Genomic DNA, 20812 nt, shown 5'->3' on the forward strand with positions numbered 1-20812 from the left:
AAGAAAGGCTAAGAGAAGAATATCGTTTCAGGCAGGTTCTTCAAGGTTTTCTTGTCAGAAGCGAGAAAAAGAAGAATTTTCTAGTACTAGATTAACGTTTAAAAATGAAGATATTGACACAGTTCTAAGGAGGTATATGAATATTCTATTGATGAATTTGAATGCTATAAAGCAGAACGGAATGAAAGGCGAATTTTCTATGAAATTATAGCAGATCTAACGAAGTGAAAGCGGCATTCTAGAAGAATTCGGTTTTAGAACGAACAGAGATAGAACTAGTCGAAAATCCTAGAAGATTTTTGTTGAGAAGGAGATTATTCTGGATTATTGGAAAGGGTGAATTCACAGGAGGTTTTAGAAGATTATAGCACATCCAAGGAAGTGAAAGCGACATTCTAGAAGAACTCTGTTTTAGAAGGAGGGAGAAATAGTCGAAAGTCCTAGAAGATTTTTGTTGGAAAGGAGATTTTAGAAGATTGGAAAATCGGAAGTGAAAATTGAAAATATCTCTAACTGGAGGAAAGGATAATCAAATCTGGACTTCTGAATCGAATAACATGGAGACGATGAAGGAACTTTTCTGGAAACAATAGATCAGTAATTGAGACACATGATGGTACAGTGCAACCTCGATTATCCGGGCCGACCGGGACCAGATGTTTGCCGGATAATTGAAACGAACGGTTAATCAAAATTATTTATTTATTTAGGGAAATACATATGTACGGTTAAATTAAACATGTTTTACAAAAAAAGCTGTCAATTTGGTTTGTTTTTTAGTTTTTAATTGTTTCTGTCTAATGAACGACTTCATTTTTTGTAAGTTTAAAATGGTAAAGTCATCAATATCTTGCTTTTCAAAATAATCAATCAAAGTATTACAAGCTTCCAGTGCTTGTCGATTTGTAATCTTATTGGAAGTGTGTTCTTCAAAGATATCATTTTCATCTGACTCTTCTTTGTTTTTTTCGTGATCTTCACCTGACTCTTCTTTGTTTTTTTCAGATTGTGCAATTATTTCTTCTTCAGTAAAAGTTTCAGTCCCGTGTTCTTGAAAATCGCACTGAATCCAATTGTCAATTACTTCAGCATCGACACCATCCAATGTTGAAATTTCGGAGGCAATGTTTGCTATGGCATTTGTAGTAACTTCACTCTCTACTATCGTTTCGTTCATATCTGGTACATCTTCTAATGTTAAAATTTTTAAAAATGCTCGCTTTATTGTGACATCTTTTACACAACTCCAAGCCTCAGCAATGCCATAAATCGCGTCCTTAATATTTAGATTTTTCCAAAACGTCATTGGGTCAGCGTCTTCTTGTAATAAGTCCATCATTATCTTTTTTCTGTAGTATCTTTTCATGTTCTCGATCACTCCTTGATCCATTGGTTGGCCAATAGATGTAACATTTGGAGGAAAGAACGCTGCAGTAATATTTCCATCTTCCGATTTCAATACTGTCTCGTCCATATGTACAGTCGCGTTGTCAAGAAGTAACAGAGCTTTTGGTGGCAATTTATTAACTTCAAGAAATTTTCTGACTTGAGGGATACATTTTTTAAAAAACCATTCTCTGAAAATATCTCGTGTCATCCAACACGATTTTTGATTATAGTAATCCACGGGTAGATTATTTCTGTTAATGTTCTTAAAGGCACGTGGATTTTTTGACTTTCCAATCACAGTCAGTCGTAGTTTATGTCGTCCAGTTGCATTGGCACAACAAAGTATGGTAACTCTGTCTTTATTGGTTTTAAAACCTGAAGCACATTTTTCAGATTCGTGAGCTAAAGTTTTAGTGGGCATTGTTTTCCAAAATAAACCTGTTTCGTCGGCATTATATACTTGATCCAATTTTAAATCACGTTCCAGGATAATATTTTCAAGCTCATAACAAAACTCAGTTAGAGCTACCTCGTCTGCACTCAGTTTCTCGCCTTCTATGGATAGCTCTCTTATTCCATGTCGTTTTTTAAATCGATATAGCCATCCATTTGAAGCCTTAAAATTTTCTCCAGGATTCAGTTTTTCGTGAAATAGTTGAGCTTGACGTAAGCACATTGGTCCCGAAATTGGCGTACCTTCGGCTCGTTTTTGTAGAAACCATTTAATCATTGCTTGTTCCAGTTCTTCAAACGTGGAAGCCTTCATTGTTTTCCGTTGGGAAACCACTTGCGTACTATCGGCTTGTAATAAAAAAGCCTGTAGATTTGTTTTGTTCTTGACAATATCGCGAACTGTTTGACGCCCTATTCCAAATCGTCTAGCTAGAGCTGCCACATTTTCTCCTAGATAAAACGTTTGTTTCAAAATTTAGATTTAATTATATATTCGACGAATATCTACCTGACTCATTTTGTTTGATAATCTCAATTTTTTGTTCAATGGTTAGAACTGTACGCTTTCGTTTAGCAGAACCACTTGCACCTGGCTGATCCATAATTACTATATAAGTGTTCGATATTGAGTGAATATATTAACCTTTTACACCACAAAGTTTAAAACAGACTAAATAAATGTTAAATTAGTCAGCTCATTAATAAAAAACGCTGTGGTAGCTATTATGATTTCAGTTTCATGCTTATACCACAACGCTGTTATAGGTGGGTAATATAATATTTTGTTTTACAAATCACATTTTAGCTGAGTTGTCGGCATGCTTGCATTTCGTGTTCGGCACGGATAATCGAACCACGGATAATCGAGGTTATCTACTGGCACGGATATTCCACCGCCCGGTTAATGCGCACCCGGATAATCGGGGTTCTACTGTAATACGATGTCGAGAAGATTTTAAAATAAGAAGGGCTAAGAAGAGAATATCGTTTCAGAAAGTTCTTCAAAGCTTTTCTATTCAGAAACGAGAAAGCTTTTGTACAGAATTGAAGAAAGAAGATTATTCTCCTCGAAATTTCCACTAAGTACTACAACATTTTAATTGAAGTTCACTTGGATATTCAAAATTGACTACGTCTCATTCAGGTTATTCAAAGTTTTCGTATCAAAAGCGAGAAAAAGAGAAATATTTTCCTGTTTGTACTGGATTAAACTTTAAAAAAATATATATTGACATAGTTCTAAGGAGGTAAAAATATATTTAATTGGTGGATTTAAATGCTATAAATCAGAACACCATGAAATTCTAGCACACCCAAAGAAGTGAAAGCCACATTCTAGAAGAATTCCGTTTTAGAATGAAGAGGTATAGAATTAGTCAAACGTCCCAGAAGAAAGGAAACTCTAGAAGATCAGAAAATTGGAAGTGAAATTTTATAAGAAATCGAACTGGAGATAGGAAAACATAATAATTTGCCAGTACAAGATTAAAGTTTAAAACAGAAGATATCCACAGAGGTCCAAGGAGGTTCTAGAATAGTCTGTTAGTGAACTGAAATACGAGTGGGAGAAGAAAGGGTTGAAAATGCGAATCTTCCATGAAATTCTAAAACATCTATAGCACTGAAGGCAACATCTTAGAACAATTTTGTTTCAGAACGAACAGAGATAGAATTAGTCCAAAGTTCTAGAAGATTTTAGTTGAAACGAAATTATTCTGGATTATTATGCAGGAAGAATGCAAAGGAGATTCTAGAAGATTAGAAAATCGAATGTGAAAATTGAGAAGAACTTTAAGTTGAGATAGGAAAGATAATAACAAAACGGCAAGGTTGAAAGGTGAATCTTCTGTGAAATTCTAGCACATCTAACAAACTGAAAGCAACATTCTAGAAGAATTCCGTTTTAGAACGAACAGAGATAGAACTAGTCCAAAATCTTAGAAAATTTTTGTTGAAAAGGAGATTATTCTATATTATTGCGACGGATGAATTCACAGGAAAGGATAATCAAATCTGGGCTTCAAAATCGAAAAATATGGAATGAAGGAACTTTTCTGGAAGCAATAGATCAGTAATTGACACAGATGATTTTAATGTGATGTCGAGAAGATTTTAGAATAAGAAGGGCTAAGAAGAGAATAATCTTTTCAGAAAGGTTCTTCAAAGTTTTTCTATTCAGAAACGAGAAATCTCTTGTACAGAATTGAAGAAAGAGGTAGTCGACTATGTTTCAGGCAGGTTCCTCAAAGTTTTCGTATCAGAAGCGAGAAAAATAGAAATATTTTCTAAACCTGGATTAAAATTTAAAAAAGAAGATATTGACACAGTTCTAAGGAGGTTTAAGAAAATTCTGTTGATGAATCTAAATACTATAAAGCAAAACAGCATGAAAAAAGGGTTGAAAGGCGAATCTTCCATGAAATTGTAGCACATCTAAAGGAGTGAAAGTGACATTCTAGAAAAATTCCGTTTTAGAACGAACAGAGATAGAGTCGAAAGTTCTAGAACATTTTTGTTGAAAAGGAGATTATTCTATATTCTTGCAACGGGTGAATTCGCAGGAAATTTTAGAAGATTAGAAAATCGGAAGTGAAAATTGAAAAGATCTCTAACTGGAGGAAAAGATAATCAAATCTGGGCTTCAGAATCGAAAAATATGGAGTGAAGGAACTTTTCTGGCAGCAATAGATTAGCAATTGACACAGATGATTGTAATGTGATTTTGAGAAGATTTTAGAATAAGAAGGGTTAAGAAGAGAATATCGGTTTAGAAAGGTTCTTCAAAGTTTTTCTATTCAGACACGAGAAAACTCTTGTACAGATTTCAAGAAAGACGATTATTATCGGTGAAAGTTCTGGAACATTTTTATTTATTCAGATTGAAGAAAGAGGTAATCGACTACGTTTCAGGCAAGTTCTTCAAAGTTTTCGTATCAGAAGCGAGAAAAATAGAAATATTTTCTAAAACTGGATTAAAATTTAAAAAAGAAGATATTGACACAGTTTTAAGGAGGTTTAAGAATATTCTGTTGATGAATTTAAATACTATAAAGTAAAACGGCATGAAAATAGGGTTGAAAGGCGAATTTTCCATGAAATTGTAGCACGTCTAAAGGAGTGAAAGTGACATTCTAGAAAAATTCCGTTTTAGAACGAACAGAGATAGAGTTGAAAGTTCTAGAACATTTTTGTTGAAAAGGAGATTATTTTATATTATTGCGACGGGTGAATGCACAGGAAATTTTAGAAGATTAGAAAATCGGAAGTAAAAATTGAAAAGATCTCTAAGTGGAGGAAAGGATAATCAAATCTGGACTTCAGAATCGAAAAATATAGAAAGAAGGAACTTTTCTGGTAGCAATAGATCAGTAATTGTCACAGATGATTGTAATGTGATTTTGAGAAGATTTTAGAATAAGAAAGGCTAAGAAGAGAATATCGTTTTAGAAAGGTTCTTCAAAGTTTTTCTATTCAGAAACGAGAAAACTCTTGTACAGATTTCAAGAAAGACGATTATTATCGGTGAAATTTCTGGAACATTTTTAATTATTCAAATTGAAGAAAGAGGTAATCGACTATGTTTCAGGCAGGTTCTTCAAAGCCTTCGTATCAAAAGCGAGAAAATTAGAAATATTTTCTAAACCTGGATTAAAATTAAAAAAAGAAGATATTGACACAGTTTTAAGGAGGTTTAAGAATATTCTGTTGATGAATTTAAATACTATAAAGCAGAACGGCATGAAAATAGGGTTAAAAGGCGAATTCTCCATGAAACTGTAGCACGCCTAAAGGAGTGAAAGTGACATTCTAGAAAAATTCCGTTTTAGAACGAACAGAGATAGAGTCGAAAGTTCTAGAACATTTTTGTTGAAAAGGAGATTATTCTATATTATTGCGACGGGTGAATTCACAGGAAATTTTAGAAGATTAGAAAATCGGAAGTGAAAATTGAAAAGATCTCTAACTGGAGGAAAAGATAATCAAATCTGGGCTTCAGAATCGAAAAATATAGAATGAAGGAACTTTTCTGGTAACAATAGATCAGCAATTGACACAGATGATTGTAATGTGATTTTGAGAAGATTTTAGAATAAGAAGGGCTAAGAAGAGAATATCGTTTTAGAAAGGTTCTTCAAAGTTTTTCTATTCAGACACGAGAAAACCTTGTACAGATTTCAAGAAAGACGATTATTATCGGTGAAAGTTCTGGAACATTTTTATTTATTCAGATTGAAGAAAGAGGTAATCGACTACGTTTCAAGCAAGTTCTTCAAAGTTTTCGTATCAGCAGCGAGAAAAATAGAAATATTTTATAAAACTGGATTAAAATTTAAAAAAGAAGATATTGACAGAGTTCCAATGAGGTTTAAGAATATCCTATTGATGAATTTAAATACTATAAAGCAAAACGGCATGAAAAAAGGGTTGAAAGGCAAATCTTCCATGAAATTCTAGCACGTCTAAAGGAGTGAAAGTGATATTCTAGAGAAATTTCGTTTTAGAACGAACAGAAATAGAATTACTCGAAAGTTCTAGACCATTTTTGTTAAAAAGGAGATTATTCTGGATTACTGCGAAGGGTGAATTCGAAAGAAATTCTAGAAGATTAGAAAATTGGAAGTGAAATTTTAGAAGAAATCGAACTGGAGATAGGAAAACATAATAATTTGTCAGTACAGTATTAAAGTTTAAAATAGAAGATATCGACAAAGGTCCAAGGAGGTTCTAGAATAGTCTGTTGGTGAACTGAGCCACGAACGGGAGAAGAAAGACTTGAAAATGCGAATCTTCCATGAAAAACTAGAACATCTATAGAATTGAAGACAACATTTTAATAGAATTCCGTTGTAAAACAAACAGAGATAAAATTAATTCGAAGTTCTAGAAGATTTTCGTTAAAACTAAATTATTCTGGATTATTTTGAAGGATGAATGCAAAGGAGATTCTAGGTAGATTAGAAAATCGAATGTGAAAATTAAGAAGAACTCTAATTTGAGATAATAAAGATAATAGCATCTGGGCTTCAAAGTCGAAAAAATATGGAAACGATGGCGTAATTTTTCTAGAAACAATAGATCAGTAACTGAGACTCATAATGGAAATGCAGTTTCGATAAGATTTTACAATAAGAAGGATTAGAAGAAGAATATCGTTTCAGAAATATTCTTCAAAGTTTTTCCATTTAGAAAAGAGAACACTGTTGTATAGAATTGAAGAAACAACATTATTATCGGCTAAATTTCGACAGGGTTCTGGAACATTTTAATTTAAGTTCAGTTTGACATTCAAGTTGAAGAAAGAAACAATCGACCACGTTTTAGACGGGTTGTTCAAGGTTTGCGTATCAAAAGAACAAAGAGTAGAAGAATTTTTTAGTACAGGATTAAAGTTTGAAAAATAAGATATTGACATAGGTTTGGGGAGGTTTTAGAATCTTCTATTGGTGAATTTAGATACTATAAAGGAGAATGGCATGAAGAAATGGTTCAAAATGCAAATCTTACATGAAATTCTAGCACATCTAAAGAAGAGAAAGCAACTTTCTAGAAAAATTCCACTTTAGAACGAACAGACATAGAAGTAGTCGGAAGTTCTAGGAGATTTTAGTTGAACATGAGTTTATTCTGAATTAGATACTGCGAAGGGTGAATTCGAAGGAAATTCTTGATGATTAGCAAATCGGAAGAGTAATTTGAGAAGAAATTGAACTGAAGATAGGAAAACATAATAAGTTTCTAGTACAGGAATAAAGTTTAAAAAAGAAGATATTGACACAGTTCCAAGGAGGCTTTAGAATCTTTTATTAGTGAATTTAGATACCATAAAGTAGAATGACGTGAAAAAATTGTTCAAAATGCGGATCTTCCATGAAATTCTAGTAAATCTAATGAAGCGGAAGCGACATTCTAGAAAAATTCCATTTTAGAACGAACAGAGATTGTCGAAAGTTGTAGAAGATTTTAGTTGAAAAGGAGATCATTATGAATTACTGCTAATGGTGAATTTGAAGAAAATTTTAGAAGATTATAAAACCGGAAGTGAAATTTAAGAAGGAATCGAAGTGGAGGTAGAAAAACATAATAATTTTCTACTACAGGATTAAAGTTTAAAAAAGAAGATTTCGACAGATTTCCAAGGAAGTTGTAGAATATTCTGTTGGTGAATTGGAATACTATATAGCAGAACGGGAGAAGAAACAGTTAAAAATGCAAATCTTTCATGAAATTCTAGAACATCTATAGAAGTGAATGTAGCTTTTTAGAAACATTCCATTTTAGAACGAACAGAGATAGCATTAGTTGAAAGTTCTAGAAGATTTTAGTGGAAAAGGAGATTATTCTGGATTATTGCAAAGGGTGATTTGGGAAGAAATTCTAGAAGATTAGAAACCTGAAAGTGAAATTTGAGAATAAATAGAATTGGAGATAGTAAGACATAATAAGAATTGGGCTTCGGAGTCCAAAATACCTGGAAACAATACCGAAACATTCTTGGAAGAACTAGATCAGAATTGAGATGCATAATGGTAATGTGAATTCAAAAAGATTTTCCAAAAGAAAAAGCTAAGGAAAAAATAACGTTTCAGGCATTTCTTCAAAGTTTTTTTATTCAGAAACAAGAAGACTGTTCTACAGAATTGAAGTCCCGACAGAAATTCTGGAACACTTTATTTTAAGTTCAGTTAAGGATGCAAATTGAAGAAAGACGTAATCGACCACGTTTTTCTAGGTTTTTGTATCAAAACCGAAAAAACTAGAAGAATTTTCAAGTACAGATTAAAGAAGAGGTTATAGAATATCCTGTTGGTGAATTGAGATATTATACAGCAGAACGGAATGAAGAAGAGTTAAAAGTGCGAATCCTCCATGAAATTCTAGAACATCTATAAAATTGAAGGCGACATTTTAGAACCAATATAGACAGAATTAGTCGGAAGTTTTAGAAGATTTTAGTCGAAAAGAGATTATTCTGGGTTATTGTGAAGGGTGAGTTGGAAGGAAATTCTAAAAGAAACCATAATAAAATTTGGGCTCCGGAGTCGAAAATATATAGAAACAATAGCCAAATATTTCTGGAAGAAATAGATCAGAATTGAGACCCATTATGGCAATGCGAATTCGAGAAGATTTTATAATTGAAAAGGACAAGGGGAGAATGACGTTTCAGAAAGTTCTTCAAGGTTTTTCTATTCAGAAACGAGAAGACTATTGTACATAATTGAAGAAAGAAGATTATCGGAGAAGTCCAGACCAAAATTCTAGAACACTTCATTTTAAGTTCAGTACAGAATGCAAATTGAAGAAAGAGGTAATCGACCACGTTTCAGGCAAATTCTTCAAGATTTTCGTATCAAAACGAGAGAAGTACAAGAATTTTTTAGTACAGGATTTAAGTTTAAAAAAGAAGATATCGACACAGTTCCAACGAGGTTCTAGAATATTCTGTTGATGAATTGAGATACTATACAGCAGAACACAGGTAAAGAAAAAGTTAAAAATGCGAATCTTCCATCAAATTCTAGAACATATATAAAATCGAAGGCGATTTTTTAAGTTTTAATTCCGTTTTAGAACAAACAGATATAGAATTAAACGAAAGTTACAGAAGATTTTACTTGAAAATGATTATTGTGGATTAGGGTGAATTCGAAGGAAATTCTAACAGAGATAATCGGAAGTGAAATTTGAGAAGAAATCTAAATGGAGATAGGAAAATTAGATAACAAAAAAAATAATAATATTCAGTTATGAATTCTGGACAGTGAAAATTGGCATCTTTCCGGAGTTTGCATTAAGTAGCAATTTTGGAAACTTGAGATTATTAAGTCATATTTGCAGCGTACTGAATTAAGGTTACCCTTCAAGCTAAAAGCAAAGGTGTTCACAGAATTTCAACATTTCTATCCATTTTGAAGATATAAGACCGCGGAGTTTCTTTCATTATGTATTGGTTTATTACAGGTGTCCGAAAAATATCGAATAAATTCGATATTTTTTAACGTTGTTCAACTATTTAATTGATTTTTAATGAAACCATATTTTAAAAGAATGACTACTTTTACTCAGCAGCTCGTATATGGAGAACCAACAAATAATTACGACGAGCGGACCACGCAGAGAGCCGCAATACCTCTCCACCTGTGACAAGAAGTAGCGCAATTCAAACTTTAAGTAAATCCAACTGCTTTCGGTTTTCATCATAAATATTCCGCTCATATTATTAATAGCTGCAAGCACCTACTGATTATTATGAGCAATATATGCTATAAATACTACTGGATGACGAGAATTACACCGAAGAATGTGTACAATTTTAAACAGGAACAAAACCATGAGTCAGTTCTTGCAAACATTAGAACTCCATCACCTAGAAAAGGTCCAGTGACACCGAGCTGATAAGGTAGAAATGAAGTAATCTCGACAACTTCACACCTATTTGAAAGAACGATAGGCGGAAAGGAAATGTTAATAAACGTAATTTATTTCAAACATTCAAATTCAAATTTATGTACATTTACAACAGTGTTTAAAACTTGGGAGTATTACTTACGCGAGCCATCCAACGTCCACACGATACTCACAGTGGCAAAATTCACTTTAAAAGCTTATCTTTGAACAAGAAAGCTGGTTTTCTAAAGTGAGGTCACGTTGTAAGTCCAATATAGCTTCCAATATATTAGAAGAACGTGATCTTGAGATACTTCAGTCGCACCATAAGTAATGTTTAGTAATCTTTTTTTTTAATTTTTATGATACCATAAAAGCTATCAAAGCCACGTGCGGGTGTGCTTTATGTATTGTACTAACCTGGTTTTTATTATTATTTTTTTATTGTTATAGCTCGGTTGTGTATAAATTCCAAAGTTTTCATGCTGATGCATTTCAGGACGTGGTATTCATAATCATAATTACTGAAGTCATTTCCATGTTATCATCTCTTAGTGGAATGGGTTTTACGAGTATGAGATTTTACTACTTGATTACTGCATCGCACGTCCAAGACATTACACATGTATGGTGCTTGCTCCAGAAAATCTAATGCAATATAGAGAATTTTTCATTGGATTTTGGCTTTAATATTTTAGAAGTCACTGCATGTACTAGATATCCAGAATTCTATATTTTTCTCGTGCACTCCTACATAAAGTCTGATGTGTTTAGAACATTCATCAAAAAAATTGTTGTAGAATCATGAAAATAAAAATAATTTATGTTTATATGTCCATGCTTCCTGATGATATTTTTTACCGGTTGGTTACGTACATGTTTATTATTGGATTTCGTCCTTGAATAAGAAAAACATCTACCTTAAATGTGTCCATTGTGATTCTAAAAAAATTTTACCTGATGCCTCGCAAACAAGAGCTTCTGCGAGAACGGATTTTAATACGATTTTTTCTATTTGGCATTTAATTAAAATATAAAAAGTTGCTTTGTGCGAATGTTATCCAGAGCAATGTTTAAATTACGGTTTTGAAAAGCTGACTCCGACTTTATTACACCAAAAACTGAAATTATTTGATCATACACAAAAGTTTTCAAATTAAAAAATCAAAAACTACCTTAACCGTGTCGGAATAAATATATCGAGATTCTAATTTAAGAGGACATGAAAAAATTTATACTACCGTGTTGTGCATGTACTACATTACTACAGTGATTGTAATAACTGCCCATAAAATTTACTATCTTCCGTACCTTTGAATAGTAAAGAACGTTAAACGTTGTTGTGTAGCACGGAACTGGGAAAGCTCGACGAAAACTTCTCACAAATGGAAGCTATGACTTTTACAACCACTTTCCCTAGAGCAATTACTACGACATACGGAGTTGGAAAGTTGAAAGAAATTTTTTATCACGAACGCGAATAAAATATTAAAAAACCCTTTTTATCCTTATTTATCATACATTTAAAATTCCTGTAGAGACAACTACCCACATTTACGACCAAATACGAATAACGTCCTCGTGGGGGAAAAATTTTTGCTAAAATTTGTATTCTCTGGTAAATGTGCGGCTCTCAGCACCGATTTTGTACAAAAACATGATTTCGACAAGACACGATCCGCCAAATAATCCGCTGACGCAATCCCATCGTGTCCTTAAAAAACAAACCTAACACGTAGCAGAAATAAAAACATCGACAAAAATTCAGGCAGAGTAGGTAATAAGATCTCCATTTATCACAAAAATGCGATTCTGTAGTGGCGCAGATTTGAAACCTCTCGAAATAAAATTACTTCCACAATATAAAACGAAAAAGATGAATCAAAGAAACATGTTCTACAATTGTATACATTATCGTCCGGGCCTTTTCTTTGTCTTTTACGTGAACCGGCTCGGCGGGCTCATTTTAAGATGATTTACAAAATTTTTATCACTGCCAGTGGTGCTTGTAAAAGCAAAATGTTTTTACAACTGGGGAACGTTCCACGTGCGAGGAACAAACATATCCATTATTTAAACTCCATTTGTAAATGTTTAAATTTTGAAAGGGAGTGATGTCCATCGACTTAATCACATTTATTTACCAATTTTCTTCTTTTCAGTCTGTGCAGTAAATCATTATTCCTTTTTCGTCTGTTCCGCATTAGCAATTCTCTTGAAACTTGAAACAAATTAACGTCTTTCGGAACTTTAAAGCTAAAAAGCCCGTAAAGTTATATTCACTGTACATACGCGATTAAATTACAAGCACACTTAATATATCTTGAAGCCCTCGAACAGTAAAATAAGTACGCGAAATTTGTAATTTGGAATGTTATCAACTCTCGTTACATTCTAAAAGAAAGTGCTTTGTGAATTTGAAAATTTTAATTTAATTTGATTAAACAAATAAGTTTCCGTCTTCCGTGAAACAAATCCGTTTCACATTTGAGTTTCGATAAAAACCAACCGAACAAATGTGGTTAAATTTTTTCGGTTCATGGGAATTATAGCAAGCTGGATTTTTTAATAAAGCGAAAAAACTGTTTCACTGAAAATATGCAAAAAATTTCAGACCACAAAATAACATCTCCTCGGCATGTTTCGATAATTAACGCCGAAATTGTTAAATACATATTCGTTAGAGATGTATATTCTTCTACATGAATAAACTGGAAAAGTTTAATATTATATATGTACGTTGGTCTGTCTGTCGTCTAATTGTTGTCAAATTTTATATGTGTATTAACCAAAATTTTACTCATCAACCCCATCAATAACACGATGACGTCAATCCAAAATTTATATTAATAAACATGTTATTTAAATTTTACAACATAAAAAACATTTGTGATTTACCAATCCATGTTAAGTTTGTATCCTAGACGTCCAGATTTTTGGAAAAAAGTCAAAAAGGTGACAAATAGTTAATCAATTTTTTTTTTTTATCATACTCCTACATTTATGAATCCGTGTTGAGTTTTTACCCCCTGGCATCCAGATTTTTGGGGAACAAAAAATCAAATTTGTGTAACAACATTGTAAGTACAATTTAACTTTGAAATTCCTAATCCGAATGCTGTGAAATCTTGTCCATATTTTTAAGTTATTGGAAGCTTGGTAAATTGTTAATCAAAATTTATCTTTGTGTGTCTCCTCTGCAAAAATTATGACGCTATTAATTAGTCTCCTCTTTTGCGTTTGAGGAGACAAAATCAATCTTGTAGTCTAAACGTGCTTATAGTTGAATTCTTTCGAAGTATGAATATCAGCCACGTTAAGCATGTACTGAGAATTTGAGAAAAATCTGTATTTTTTCCCATTAGTTATCTGCTCATATTATGAGCCACTGGTTTTTACTTTATACAAATTACCACACAACGAAATTTTGTCGAAATAACATTTGAGTAATTTTTTCTAGACGTCTTACAGAGCTTAGGAATGATATGTGCAAAGTTGAGTCAAAATAAAGGACTTTTTTCAGAATGATTTGAGATAACTCGATTTTTCACATAAAAATAAAATACTCTGTAAATTGAAGAAATACAGCGAAAATAAGGAAATTTTGTAAAAGATTCTTGCATTCCACAATATATTTTTTCTTTCAATATCTCCATACTTGAATAAAATAATAAAGAATGTGCTCTACTTGAACGAGGATAAACAGCTTCTTTTTGGGAAAGTTTTGGAAATTTGAGTTTTTCTCAATAAAACAATATAATGAAATCGAGAACCAACTCGTGTTCCTGAGAAAATTTCCAATCAAATACATTCCTTTTTAGAACGATTTTTACAATTTTAGTTATTATTATTTTTTTAATACTACTGGTTAACTTTTTAAATCTTACATTTTTCGATTTTGTAAATTTTCAATTTTTCGAATTTTTAAATTTTAGTTTTTTCACTATTTTGTTGCTTCGATATCTCCGTCTTTCGATTTTTTCATCTGTCGTTTTCGATTTTTTGATTTTCCAGTTTTTCCAGTTTTTCGACGTTTCAGTTTTGGGATTTATGTATAATTAAATTTTTTGATGTTTCAATGTTTGGCGTTTCTAAAGTTTTGGATTTTTCGATTACTCAATTTCTCGATTAATGGATTTTTTAATTTTTAGACTTTTCAATTTTTCGTCTTTCCGATTTCTGGACTTCTCAATTTTTCGATTTTCAAATTTCCAATTAAGTTTTAGGATTTTTCAATTTTGCGATTTTTCAATATATGTATATTTCGATTTCTAAATTTTTAGATTTTTCGACTTTCTGTTTTTTTGATTTTTTACTTATTTGATTTCTCAAAATTTTGCGATTTTTTAAATCTTACACTTTTCGATTTTACAATTTTTTGATTTTTCGATTCCTTGATGTTTCGATTTTTCAATTTGTTGATGTTTTGATTTCTCGATTTTTTAAATTTTCAATTTTTCGAAGTTTTAAATTTCAGTTTTTTCACGTTTTTGTTGCTTCGAATTTTAGATTTTTCGATTTTTTAATTTTCCAGAATTAATTTTTCAGTTTTTGGATATTGCGATTTTTCACTGTTTCCTTTCGATTTTTCGCCTTTTCGTTTTTAGATTTTCCAGGTTTTCAATTTTTCGGAATAAATTTTTCAGTGTTTCGATTTTCCACTTTTTGGTTTCTCGGTTTTTTTAAGTTAAAATTCTTCAATTTTGAATTTTTCCATTTTTAGATTTTTAGTCACTTCTATTTCTCAATTTCTCGATTTTTCGAGTTTTCGACTTCTCGAAATTTTGATGTTTCGATTTCTCGATTTCTTAGTTTTTCGATAATTCATCTTTTCGATTTTTCGATTTTCCAATTTTTGGCGTTTCTAAATTTTTGGATTTGTCAATTTCTCAATTTCTCGATTGATGGATTTTTTTAGTTTTTCGAATTTTCGATTTTTATCTTTCCCATTTCTCGATTTTACAATTTTTCGATTTTCAAATTTTCAATGTTTAAATTTTGGGATTTTTCAAATGTATTTGGATTTTTGAACGTTCACATTTATCGACATTCTGTTTTTTTTTTTTATTTTTTTGTTAGATTTTTCAAAATTTTGCGAATTTTTAAATCTTACACTTTTCGATTTTTCAATTTTTTGATTTTTGAATCCTTGATGTCTTGATTTTTCGATTTGTTGATGTTTTGATTTCTCGAATTCTTGAATTTTAAATTTTTCGATTTTAAATTTTTCACTTTTTTGTGGCTTGGATTTCTCAATCTTTCGATTTTTGCCTTCTCGTTTTTAGACTTTTTGAGTTTTCAATTTTTCATAATTAATTTTTCAGTTTTTCGATATTTCAATTTTTCACTTTTAGATTTAACAGTTTCTTTTCGATTTTTCGCCACCCCATTTTTAGATTTTCCCGTTTTTCAATTAATTTTCAATGTTTCGATTTTTCCCTTTTTCTAAATTCAATTTTGAATTTTCGCGTTTTTCGAATTTTGGCCACTTCTACTTCTCAATATTTCGATTTTTAGACTTTTCGACTTCTCGATCTTTTGATGTTTCGATATCTCGATTTCTCAGTTTTTCGATAATAATTCATCTTTTCGATTTTTCGATTTTCCAATTTTTGGCATTTGTAAATTTTTGGATTTGTGAATTTCTCAATTTCTCGAATAAAGGATTTTTAGTTTTTCGACTCTTCGATTTCTCGTGTTTCCGATTTTTCGAATTCTCAATTTTTCGATTTCCAAATTTTCAATGTTTAAGTTTTCGATTTTTCAATTAAGGGATTTCTCAAATGTATTTCGATTTTTAGATTTTTAGATTTTTCGACTTCCTGTTTTTTGATTTTTAAATTTTTAGATTTTTCGACTTTCTGTATTTTTTTATTTTTTACTTATTCGATTCAAAATTTTGCGATTTTTTTAAATCTTAAACTTTCCGATTTTTCACATTTTTGATTTTTCGATTCGTTGATGTTTTGATTTCTCGATTTCATAAATTTTTTATTTTTCAAATTTTTAAATTTTTGATGTTTCGCTTTTTCGTTACTTCGATTTCTTAGTCTTTTGATTTTTTGCCTTCTGATTTTCGACTTTTCGATTTTTGAGTTCTTCGCAATTCATTTTTTAGTTTTTCGATATTTCGATTTTTCAATTTTTCGATTTATCGGGTTTTTTAAGTTTAAATTTTTCAATTTTGAATGTTCCCATTTTTCAATCTCTAATTATTTCGATATCTCATTTCTTGGATTTTTCGACTTATTGATCTTTTGATATTTCGTTTTCTCGTTCTTTCAGTCAATTTCGGTTTCTCGGTTTCTCAGTTTTTCGATCATTCAAGTTTCCAGTTTTTCGACGTTTCAGTTTTGGGACTTATGTATTTAACTTTTTCGATTTTTCAACTTTTCAATTTAAGCCGTTTCTAAATTTTTGGATTTTTCGTTTTCTCAATTTCTCAATTAATCGATTTGTTGATTTTCGGATTTTTCGATTTCTCTGTTTCAGTTTTGAGGTTTTTCAAGATTTCAATTTTAAAATTTTTAGATTTCTTGACATTGTGTTTTTTGATTTTTTGCTTACTCGATTTTCCAAAATTTTGCGAGTTTGTAAATTTTACATTTTTCAACATTTTCATTTATTCGATATTTTAATTTTGCGACTTTTGGATTTTTTAGATATTTAAAATTCTTGATTTTTCAATTTTTCGGTTTTGACGATATTTTGATTTCTCCTTTAAAACGATTTTGAAAAAAACATAGCCCTTTTAAACGCAAAAAATTGCTCTAAAGTTATTTGGACAGATCTTCCCTTGCTTCTAGAGTAAAAAGATATTGTATTAGTATATGCTTATCTTCAATTGTTTATGTTTATACATCGAAAGAATGCTACAATGCACGCACCAAATGTCTCCTCAAAACAGAGAAAACCGCTAAATCAAAAACTAAAAAATCGAAATATCAAAAAATTAACTTGGAAAAATTGAAAAATATCTAAAAACTGGTGGAAGTGTCGGGATAATTACAAATGTAAAAATATTTATTTCGAGGCTTTCTAAGAAATTTTACAATTTAGAAAACATTTTCTATTTCATTCAAAAATACTTTTAGAAATTTTTATTGTCACCTCAAGATAAAATTCTTTGTTATTTGAAGAAATAAAAATTTCCATAGGCTCCAGCACAAGGGAACGTTTGGCTAAAACTCTCTGTCTGTAGAGAATCGTTTATATTTCATAATTAATAACTTTCCTATTGTTTAGAAAATTCCGTAATACAAAATAAAACAAGAAACTAGAAACCCGACAGAGGGTAAAAAGCGCGCCGTCTGTAAAAGTTTTGCTCCAGGTTTATTCTTTCGAGAAAAGCACTGAAAACATATTTTTTGTTACTAATAATTTTTTGTTCCCTCTTATTATAGGGGTTGTTCGATGTGGCATTTGTTCGAACAAAACGTCGACTGGCAATGCGTGAAATTTATTTTTAAAATAATACTGTTGGCGGTGCAGTTATTTGTTCGTGAATGTCACACTGATTAACGCGAACGAGAAAGATTGAATTTCAAAGGTTTCTTGACGACTTTTTTTCTATCGGATAGTATGGTTTTCACACAAAAAATGTTCTCAATACAGCTTACATGGAGTAATGATTTCTCATTCGTACGAGTTCAGTATTCGCCTTCAGCTCATGTTTCAAACTTTCATATTTGTTACAAATTAGTTCTGCTTGATGCTCGTGCACAGTACACTGTTTTCATAGTCCGCAAGCGAATTATTTTTTTTATGTCTGAAATATGCTTCCGCGTGTTTCGGAGTGAATCCCGCGGCAACTATTCCTAAAACTTTTGTTTAATTGTAGTTCGAAATGCATGCCGCAGCCAATATGTTAAATTGAATTAATAAATTCCTGTAGGTCGGAATGAACAAGCGGTTGAAATTACACTCGCCTCCCCTACGATCTCTGTTGTATCCCAAAGTGTTTGGGGCGGAATCGCCAAACGTCGATGCAAAATCCGGAAAATCGCTGCAGATGTTAGCAACGGCTGTGAAGTTTCGCTGACGATGACATTTTAAACAAGCTCTCTCACTGCTGACTGCATTTCAATAAAGCAGTGCTCTTAAAAACTGAAATATATCGCAATACATTTACATTTTGATAAAAAGGCTTTGTTGACACGGCGCTCAATCCAAGTATAAGTATAAAAAATTCATGTGAGAGGTGGTCCTGTTGGAGGCAACAGAAATGCGGTTTGTTCTGCTCGAATACATTAACCTCATCTCGGAGTTCGCGACATCGCCGACGAAAAACTCCACGCAATTGAATCAGACAAATACATTTTTAAATCCCCACACCAGACGTACTTCACTTCAATTAACTGCGGATCCGCGCTTTGCCTGAATTATCTGGAGGGTTTTCGATTAGTTGGGTTAAGGGTGTTAGGGTGCACTAAACCAGAGGAAGATGTGCACTTTGCTTGATAATGCATTGAGTGAATGGCGGCTGCAGGAACAGAATGATGTCGATCAGTTAATGAAAGTGAAGCAATATTGTCTCTCTATAAAATTGGCACTTTCGGATAGTAGACATATTGTCCACAAGTGGTAATTTTTCCACTTTAATAATAAGAATTTCTTACTTCTGGCATTTTTGGTTTAAAATATCGTTTAATTTAATTGTAACTACTTTTTCTTGCCTTTAATAGTTTCGGGCACTTTATCGGATTTAAAGTCGCGGAGTAGCTTTTGTTGTAACTTGATTTGGATCAAAGTGCCAACAGTAAGAATAGGATCAATACTCTATAATGTGAACCGATAAGGCAAGGATCATCACTTTGGCGAAGCAAAGTACTGAAATGCATATGGTTTTAGTCAGCGACATTTTGAATTACATACTGTTCAGTGGTGGTCAAACCCGAAAACTCAGATATCACAGATCTATTAATCCAACTATGACAAATTCCCATTTCTCGAATCGGTAATTACCAGAACATTCTTGACTCTTCCGTGTCCAGCATATTCTGAGTTTCACTCGCCGGAACTTGTATTAGTTTAAGAAGAATAACTGTAACACTATTGTTCCATTAAGAGGAGTCGTTACCTTTGGTTTTATGGCGTTTCCAATACATTTTCAGAGTGTAATGTCTCCATTATTAACAGACTTATTGTTAAGAGAGTCTAAACATATATGTATGTAGTCTGAACGTTATCGACTGGCTGTGTAATGGAGTTGGAATGTTTCCTCGGGAATGTAATCAAGTTGAAAAAACACGTTTTATCGGTCGAGACTTTATTATTTTTTATTTGTCTCTTCATTAGGAACACTAAAATGTGTACACTTTAAAATAATCGCTTAGTAAAATGTGTGGTACTTACAGAAAGTGAGGGTCGTTGGGCGGGGCTTACATTTTGCCTTTTTTTCTTAATATGTGTAGCCATTTTTTCACAACAAGAAACTTAAAACATGTTTAAAATGGTAAATTGGTGTAGGGAAATTCAGTTTACTTTTCACGATTATTTAAGAACATATTTCAAATTGATAATTTCTCGTAGAAAAATAAGAATTTTACCATTAAGTTCCCTCCCTCGGCTTACGACGCATAAAAAAATCATCAGAATTGAGATAGGGCGGGTGGGCGGGGCTTATATTTTGCCTTTTTTGGTCCTTAATATATATAGCCATCTTTTCGTAACACGAAACTTAAAACATGGTTAAAATGTATTTTGCAAGGAAATATGAATGTTGCAAAATCGATAATTCCTTATAGAAATTTTCCATTTTAAACAGTTTCACGTTGAAAAGAAGTCTGCACATATTAAAACAAAAAGCCAAAATGTAAGCCCGCCCACCCGCCCTATCTCAATTGTGATGATTTTTTTTATTCGCCGTGAACCAAGCGGACGAAGTTTGACTGCAAAATACTTATTTCTTTACAAGAAATTAAACCATGATTTTGAGTTCAAAGAATACTATATATATATATATTAAGAAAAAAAAAATGCAAAATATACATGTATAAAAATTGTGATGTTTTTTTTTTATTCTTAGAAACGTAAAACATGTTTAAAATGGTAAATTTTTGAAAGGAAATATGGATTTTGCAATTATGCTCTGCCCCCACGTCTGCCAACGATGAAAACTTCATTCTTATTTAGATCAGGGTAGGTATGGATCGGGCTTAATCTTTGGCTTCAGTTTTTATTAATATACATAGTATTCTTTGAATAACACGATACTCAAAAACATATCTTACATTTTAATTGCTTGTATAGAAATCTAAGAATTTTGCAATTAAATTCCGCTCGTTTGGCTCTCGATGATTAAAAAAAGATCATCAAAACTGAGATAGGGAGGGTGGGCAAGTCATAAGCCGTAAAAGCAAAATATAAATTTTGCCTTTTTTTTAATATAATTACATAGTCGTTTTTCAGAAGAAGAAATTTAAAACATGTTTCAAATTGTAAATTCTTGTAGACAAATATGGACCTTGCAATTAAGCCCCGCCCCTCGATCTGACAACGAATGAAGAATTCATCACAATTGAGAACTGATATGGATTGGGTGGGGCCTAATTTTTAGCTTTATGTTTTTCTTAATATACAC

The 20812-nt window shown here is 31.8% G+C and overlaps 1 protein-coding gene across 1 annotated transcript; it reads right to left on the reverse strand.

The window, feature by feature from the left end:
- Positions 1–733: 733 nt before the first annotated feature.
- LOC135123559 (jerky protein homolog-like) lies at positions 734–2444 on the reverse strand. Its single transcript, XM_064048373.1, has 2 exons — positions 2351–2444; positions 734–2292 (listed from the first exon to the last, which is right to left on the reverse strand). Exons 1-2 carry the CDS (start codon positions 2442–2444, stop codon positions 734–736), a joined length of 1653 nt encoding a protein of 550 aa, XP_063904443.1.
- Positions 2445–20812: the final 18368 nt, after the last annotated feature.

This window comes from Zophobas morio, unplaced genomic scaffold, assembly GCF_036711695.1.
Source record: "Zophobas morio isolate AGI-343-1 ecotype UQ-CSIRO unplaced genomic scaffold, CSIRO_AGI_Zmor_V1 ptg000002l, whole genome shotgun sequence".
NCBI classification, from domain to species: domain Eukaryota; kingdom Metazoa; phylum Arthropoda; class Insecta; order Coleoptera; family Tenebrionidae; genus Zophobas; species Zophobas morio.

What these genes read in the sequence shown, in the direction of transcription:
- LOC135123559 (XM_064048373.1), bottom strand. Translation starts at nt 2,444, where the DNA reads ATGGATCAGCCAGGTGCAAGTGGTTCTGCTAAACGAAAGCGTACAGTT. An exon ending in TATCAAACAAAATGAGTCAG is followed by an intron (nt 2,293 to 2,350) that starts GTAGATATTCGT and finishes CGTTTTATCTAG; the next exon opens with GAGAAAATGTGGCAGCTCTA.